The sequence below is a fragment of the Dipodomys ordii genome, unplaced genomic scaffold (genome assembly GCF_000151885.1).
Source record: "Dipodomys ordii isolate 6190 unplaced genomic scaffold, Dord_2.0 Scaffold11, whole genome shotgun sequence".
In the NCBI taxonomy this organism is placed as follows: domain Eukaryota; kingdom Metazoa; phylum Chordata; class Mammalia; order Rodentia; family Heteromyidae; genus Dipodomys; species Dipodomys ordii.
This window is the reverse complement of record NW_012267227.1, coordinates 2052075-2060345: the sequence shown is the minus strand read 5'-3', so window position 1 is coordinate 2060345 and position 8271 is coordinate 2052075. Positions and strand designations below refer to the sequence as shown.

Here is an 8271-nt window from a genome sequence, read left to right as displayed (position 1 = left end):
AATTGGAGATGAGAGTCTCATATACGTTCCTGCCTGGGCTGGCTTTGACCAGCAATCCTTGGATTTCAGCCTCCTTAGTAGGTAGGCTGGCTCGTTAATGATATTAACTAAGGACATTGAAAAACACTAAGCATTACCTGGCAAGGGATCGCACCGCCCCATTCTTGCTGAACAATGTTACAGACACCAACCAGTGTGGACTCTAGGCATGTCTTGTCGTAATCGTCCATGTTACTCAGTGCTTCCTTATTGGGCAAGAAAAAAATTGCTCATTATTCTCTGCTGTTTTGTTATTAGAAACCAATATAAACTGTACGAAGTCTGAATATCATACAGCGAACACTGAGTTTCTGTAAGCCGCAAAGCATAGGTTCCAGAAAACAAACACACACACACACACGCACACACACACACACACACGCACGCACACACACACACACGCACACACACAGCAAAACAGACCTCCTCAACTGTAAAGGACAATGAAATAAGCTTAAAGTAATGAACAAAATGTATGGACCACTAACCATAATCTCCTAAACACCATTCTGTGCACTTTACACAGATTTAATCATCCTACCATTGTTCACCCTACTTTTAAATGAGGAATTTCTTTGGGGGTCCGGTCATAGGGCCTGAACTCTGGACCTGGGTGCTGTCCCTCAGCTCTTCAGCTCAAGGCTAACGCTCTACCACCTGAGCCACAGCGCCACTTCCAGTTTTTCTTTTTGCTTATGTGGTGCTGAGGAATCGAACCCAGGGCCTCTGGCATGCAAGCATGTGCTCTACCACTGAGCCACCTTCCCAGCCCTAAATGAGGAAATTTTTAAGAAGTGGCCTGACTCCAGAGCTTCTGCTTTTACCTCTTACACCTCATTCATTACATTGCAATTCTCTAAATTTTAGAACTGCTAAACACAAAAAAAATCTTTAGCTAAATAACTTATAAGAAAACCATTTCAAGCAGAGTGGGGTGGCTTACGCCCCTAATCCTAGCTATTTGAGAGGCAGAGATTGGGAAATTGCTGTTAAGAGGCTGGCCTGGGGAGAAAATTCACAAGACTCTATTTCAACCAAAGACTAGGTGTGGTATCACACACCTGTTATCCCCACTGACATGGGGAAGCACAAGTGGAAGGATCAAAGCCCAAACCATCCAGGGCATAAACTGAGACTATAATCTGAAAATACCCAGTACAAAAAAGGGTTGGAAGTATGACTCATGTGGTAGAGCATCTACCTACCAAGCATGAGGTCCTGAATTCAAGACCCAGTACTACCAAAAGTCCACCGGTATGATTAAAACAAAAATTTAAGTCTCATAAAGATGCAAGATAATAAAAGGAAAGCTTTAATAAAAATTAGTAAGAATTCAGCCGGGCGCCAGTGGCTCATGCCTGCAATCCTAGCTACTCAGGAGGCTAAGATCTGAGGATTGCGGTTCAAAGCCAGCAGGGGCAGGAAATTCCATGAAACTCTTATCTCCAATAAACCACCAGAAAACCAGAAGTGGCACTATAGCTCAAGTGGTAGAGCACTAGCCTTGAGCTGAAGAACTGAGGGACAGTGCTCAGGCTCAGAGTTCAAGGCCCACGACTGACAACAAAAAAAAAAATGACTAAGAATTCAAACTACATTAATCTTGCAATTCCAAATTGCCCAAAAATTATTTAATTGCTCAGTTTAATTTCAGAAACATTTATTGTCTACTCACTGGCCAAGACAAGGTGCTAAGAACTATAGGAGATATTAATGGTTTAAAGACATCTGGCTAGCTCATAGAATAAATATTACAGATCACGACAGACAATTTACCCCATGAAATTAGAATGTGTTTGTGATTTTAACTAAGCATCACTATCTCGCAATACAGTGAAATTTGGGAAATTATGTAATCACTTAATCTCAATAAAGAATTTGAAAAAAAAATAAAGACATCTGGCTTATCTCAGAAAAATATCTTTGAAAGACAATACCTATTAAGATTTTAAAATGACAACATTGAGCTGGGTACTAGTAGCTCACACCTGTAATCCTAGCTACTCAGGAGGCTGAAATCTAACATTTGACGCCATCTTGGGCAGGAAAGTCCATGAGACTATGAGTCCATGGAGCTATGGCTCAAGTGGTAGAGTGCCAACCTTGAGCAAAAATTTCAAGGATAATGTCCAGGTCGTGAATTCAAGCCCCACGATGGAAAAAAAGAAGAAAAAGAAAAAAAATAATATCTTGGCATCTATAAATGAATACTATCTGTTGGAGAGTAAGCATCATCTGAACTTTCTAGAAGAAGTTTTTTTGTGTGTGTGTGTGTGTGTGTTTTAATAAGGGCTATTTTTCATTACCTCAAAATTGTATGAGAAAGTAGAAAACAGCAGAATGGCAAAAAATGTTGAATTTAGGGACTGAAGCATGGTAATGCTGAAATCTTCACCTTTCCTAAGAATTCCTAAGAAAATGGACCATGACCTTTCTCTGCTTATGTGGTGCTGAGGAATCCAACCCAGGGCCTCATGAATGCGAAGCAAGCACTTTACCAGTCAGCCACCTTCCCAGCCCCCATGACCTCTTTCTCTACCTCATTGCTTTACAAAAGAAAGGCCTAGGACCTATTGGTTATGAATTATGCTTTATAGCTGTGCATATTAAGTGCCTTTATATTCATTATTAAATAATTCTAAGGTCTAAAATCATTACACTATTATCATACTGCTTTCTTTCCAATCAACTTGGGTCTTTATTCCTTTTTGTACCTGCAGGGTGTTATAATCTCTTGTGAAGGGGACCATCAGCTCCCAAAGTGATGAGAAAACCACTAATGCTGTGAATTCAAGCTTGTAGTTTGTGGCCGTGTGGTCAAACAGCATTGTCAACCCATGGGCTGCAAGGTGCTTCCGCTGGTATTCCTCAGACCCCTCGATTGACACAGGCCGAGTCATGGAGAGGGACACGTCCATCACCACCACTGTTGGCATGGTGAACAGAATCCAAGCGAGCCCAGTCAGAATGCAGAAAACAAGCTATAAATAGTGAAATGCTGTGGGGAAAAAAATAGAAGTGTCACAGAAGGAAAGCAGTATCTTTTCACCATAACTGTAACCAATTTTCCAGAAATAAGGCAAGGTGACCCCTATATAGGTCAATCCGCAGAGAATTCTGGGAGAAAGAAGACAGCAGCCTAATTCACTGGGAAGACCACTCCCAGACACACTCAAAACACACTATCTACACCTGTGAATCAAGGGCTACCTTATTACCAGTGGGAAAAAGCATTAAAGGTAGGCCTTACTTCCAACTTTCAATTTTTATATAAAGTATGTATTTATTTATATAAATATATATATATACTTACATATATACATTTATGTATATATACATATATAGAGAGGGGGAAGAGACAGAGATACACACACACACATATACACACTTGTGGTTCACAACTGTAATCCTAGCTACTCAGGAGGCTGAGATCTGGGGATCATGGTTGGAAGCCATCTCAGACAGGAAAGTCTGTGAGACTTTTATCTCCAATTAACTACCAAAAAGCCAGAAGTGGAGCTGTGGCTCAAGTGTAGAGTACTAGCTTTGAGTGGGAGGCGGGGGTAAGGGGGAGCTAAGGGTCAGCACCCAGGCCCTGAGTTTAAGTCTCAATACTGGGGTGCATTAATGCACGCGCACACACACACACACACACATTATAGCTTAATGCTGGTGGCCTGTAATACTAGATACTCAGGAAGCTAAGGTTAGAGGCTTTCATTTTGGAGCCAGTCTGCTCATCAGTCATGAACCAGCAAGGTGAGGGAAAGCATGAAGCCCTGAATACAAGCCCCAATAGCAGCCCCAAAGTAAAATTAAATAAATATATAAATGAAATGTAATTTGGCTCCTGTGAACCACTATGTTCTAAGTTTCCAACAGCTCCCTTATAATTTGAGTTTTAGAATATCACACATCCGTGCTTGGGCATTGTACCAGCAAGCAGTCTGGCTATTGTTAAACATTTTGAAGGGAATTCCAAAAAACAAACTTAGTGAACATTAACTTTGTGTAATGTTTTTACATCTACCTAAAGTCTTCCACAATTGTATACATTGTACGAAGTATACACATGTATTCCTGTAACCCACTTTCCTTGGTTATGTATTTTTTTTTAGCTGGGTCATTTATTTGTAACTACATGCTATTTCATTGTGTCAACAGACTACAGTTTCTCTCTCCTTTCCTTCCCTTTCCTCTTCTTTCCTTTCCTTTCGGTGGTAGAGCTTGAACTCAGGGCCTGGCGATGTCCCTGAGCTTTTTCACTCAAGCCTAGAGTTCTACCCCTTTGAGCCATAGCCTCTCTTCTGGTTTTCTGGTACTTCATTGGAGATGAGTCTCACAGACTTTCCTGCCTGGGCTAGCTTTGAACCTTGATCATGAGATCTCAGCCTCCTGAGTAGTTAGGATTACAAGTGTGAGCCACCGGTGCCAGGCTCCTGGGCTGGCTTTTAACTGCTTTTAACTCTTCAGATCTCAGCCTCCTAAGTAGCTAAGGATTATAGGCTTGAACTACTGGTGCCAGGCACACTATAGTTTCTTAACAGAGGATCAACAAGTTGTATCCACATCAGTGGGTCTCTGTATTTGTTATTTATTTTTGTGCATAGAATTATTTTAAATTTTGTGAGTGTGCCAGTATTACGATGGGAATCTGTAGGATTCCATCTGGGTTGGATTTGAGATGTGATCCTCTAGGTCTCAGCCTGCTAAGTAGCTAGAATTAAACCTGACTGAAACAATGTTTTAAATAGAGGGTTAGGAACACAGGTTAAACAGCAAAAGCGTTTTTTTTTTAAATTTTCCTTTTTTTTTAAATTTTCTTTTTTTTTGGGGGTCCAGTCTTGGGGCCACTTCTGGCTTTTTTTTTTTTTTTGCCTATGTGGTGCTGAGGAATCGAACCCAGGACTTCATGCATGCAAGGCAAGCACTCTACCACTGAGCCACCTTCCCAGCCCCAAAAGCGTATTTTTTAAAACCTCATAATAGACATAGATGTTTCAAATAGTTCAGATTTTCACATCAATAGACTAACCAGAAAAAAATTCACTCCTGAGAAGTCCCAAATGTTTAACAATTTTGATAGACAAATTTAAATTTGTCTCTCTCATCTCTGCCTATTAAAGTTGTTTGTTCAACATAACCCTGTTAAAAATGTGGTAGCAGCACCGCTGCTTCGCTCTTCAGTCATGTTCTCTGTGTGTGACAGAACACGGTGTTGGATGGATGCTTGAAGAAAAGTGATTGAAGCGTCTCAGCAGCTCTACAGAACACCGTCCAGCTAAGGCCTGCATCAGCGGCTCACGCCGGTAATCAACAGGAGGCTGAGAGCTGAAGATGGTGGTTCGAAGCCAGCCCTGCCAGGAATCCTAGTCCTTGAGACTTCCTTTTTTTAATCTCCATTAACCTACCAAAGAAAACGGGATGTGCAAGTGTGGCTCCAGTGGTAGGGCGCTAGCCTTGAGCTCAGGGCCGGGCTCAGGCCTTGAGTTCAAGGCCCCAGAACCAGCGCTAGAACAAAACCAAACCCCTCAGGGGGCGAGCCTCAAAGCGTGGGCCTCGTCTGAGTCTCCCAGCCGCCGCGGAGGCCGCAGCTACCTGTCAGCCTTCTCCCGGGCAGACGTCTGGCTGCAAATGTGCTTCCATGCGGACGGCGACGGGAGGTGCCCCCCCCAACAACCGACCACCAACCTCTAAAATCAATGAAAAGAATCCGAGACCGGGAAGTCCCTCCTGAGGAAAGCGGGGAGAGAGGGGCCTAAAACGGGGCGCAATGTGGCTGTTCACACAGCGCTCGGCAGCCCCGGGTCGCGGAGCGCAGGGACCCCGGGAATGGCGCCCCAGAGCCGGCGCGGGGAGGCCGCAATGGCCGGGCGCTGGGCCTGCGCGGCTCTTCTCACCTCGCCCTTCGCCTGTGTCCCTACTACCGATTGAACGCGACCCTCAGGCCGCCGCCGCCGCTGCCACCTCCACTCACCCCAAGCCCATCGCCGGCCACAGTCCGTCCGCTTCAACTTTCCGCCCGGGCAACACAACCGGAACTATAAGGGCCGCGGGACCACAGGGAGCCCGGCGCCGTCGGCGTCGTGAGAGGAGCAGACCCGGCTTCCGGGGCGGGAGGGTCGGGAGGGGCGTGGCTTCAGGCTGGGCGGGGAGGGGCGGGCCTGTGCCTGGACTGGGCCACTAGGGAGCGCGTCCTCCCCTCTCCTCTCTGCGGGGCGGGTAAGGGCGGGGCTAGGGGCGGGGTGGAGAGGCCCCACCCTCTTCCTCCCACAGCCCTAGGAACACAAAGCCCTCTGGAAGGCCTTAGACACTAGTTTATTTTATCTAGTGACACAGGACACAGGGCACCAGAAAATTGGAAGGCGAGCTGTGACTCAAAGTAGAAGAGCATTAGCCTTGTGCAAAAAGAGCTCAGAGACAGTGCCCACATGAGTTAAAGCTCTACGACCAAACAGAGAGACAGACAGGCAGACAGACAGAGAAATTCCTCATAACTCCATTCAGAAAATGTATCTGGATATCTAAGATGTTTTTCCTATTCTTTCACAATTCACTACAGAGTACCACATCATCCTGATCCGCATTTGGCTAGCTGGAATCTATTTGGTGTTTTATAAATCATTCCACATGCTCCCACAGAACATGAACAGCCACACCCCCACTCACCACTGGGTTATTCTACAGTTAAGCCAATAATATCTCCATACCATCTCCATGGTCAGCTGCATCATCTTTTCAAGTATAGCCGTATATGGTTTCAATAATGCACACATGGACCACCCACAACTAAACCATTTGCATAAATATAAAATGCTTTGATTCATGAAGGAAAAAATCTGCTCTGCTTTAACAAATATATTCTAAATGGTCCTAATCTCCAGAGCATTTTTGAAGAAAAAAAAGGCAGAATGGAACCATGAAACTCGGAATATACAATGACTAGGAATTATCTCACTTAACTAAAAAGAAATAAACGCTACCTTTAAACATATGGAAAACTCATTAAGCCCTTGAGAAATGTGTGTAAATTGCATCGGTTCTTTGGCATGTCGACACTGGCCTTAGCATTATTGCTGAGCTTTTCTGCTCAAGGCTAGCATCTACCCATTGAGCCAAACATCACTTGTCCTTGAGATACATGGGATTAACAATATAGGGTATTTCACAAAAGACAGTTGCACAAAGTCTCAACAGAGGCTCATTTTAGTGACTCATTTTAGTGTTCAGGTTGAAGTAGGTGGAGATAGAAAAATAATACTACATGTCCTGATCCCCAGAGAGACAAGACTCAGCCTTAGCATAGCAGCTGTGGTCTGCAAGCTTCTTTGCTGTTTTCTTATTCTTCAGTTGTTTCTGCTCTTGGCTGGTGCTCTGCCACTTGAGCCTGACCCCAGTTCTTTCTTTTTTTAGGGTTAATTAGAGATTATGACTTTGTAGTATGAAGAGCAATGAATCATTCAAACCCAGTGTTGTGCCTATTTGATGAAATTGATGGCCAGGAATTGATGTGTGAGGGGAAACTTCATTTCTTTTTTCTATTTCATATCTGGACCGAATGTATAAGTCTGGCCTTTTTGCTTAAACTAATATGTAATTTTCCCATTTCTATACATCTCTTTTCCCTTGGATTAAAGCTACCATTGCACACATTTCAGGTTTCGATGTCTTTATCTTTTGTGCCAGTAGTAGAGTTTGAACTCAGGGCCTTGAGCTCTTAGTTATTTTTTTGTTCAGTGCTTAAACATACAACTTGAGCCATGCTACAAGTTCCTGACTTTTGCTGCTTCAGTCAATAAGTCTTTCACATTTGTCTATGGGGGCTGATTTGAATCTCCTTCCTGAGGAAGGACAGGGCAGTCTGGAAGATAGAATAATTGCGATGAGCCAGGACACCTGCCATGTCCTCTGAGTAAGTCCCTCTGAGTAAGTGTTCTTTCTTCCATTGATGATGGCTTTTACTTTTCAGTAAACCTACTGCCTATGTATTTTGTCAACTACTTTTCCCCCAAAGGATCTATTTAATGTCATTTTCAGGTGAAATTTACTTACATATTTGCACAAATTACAATGGGTGTGCATAAACACTGTTACAAGAAAGTCCCCCATAAATTACATATAGTCTGACATTTGTCTCAATAGACAGAACAACTTTCAAGGACATCTGGTTTGCTATGTCCAAGACCTTTAGTAGTGAACCCATCAACCCATGCACGCATGGACTGGGTTCCG

At 43.6% G+C, this 8271-nt stretch overlaps 1 protein-coding gene across 1 annotated transcript in view; it reads right to left on the bottom strand.

Annotated features, from left to right (window-relative positions):
• The window catches only part of Vwa9 (von Willebrand factor A domain containing 9), a 25782-nt gene extending 19677 nt beyond the window's left edge, over window positions 1-6105 (bottom strand). The window contains 2 exon segments of the mRNA XM_013010102.1: window positions 2754-3037; window positions 6017-6105. Of these exon segments, the coding sequence (XP_012865556.1) occupies window positions 2754-2975 (222 nt within the window). The 5' untranslated portion in view covers window positions 2976-3037; window positions 6017-6105.
• Between the last annotated feature and the right edge of the window lie 2166 nt (window positions 6106-8271).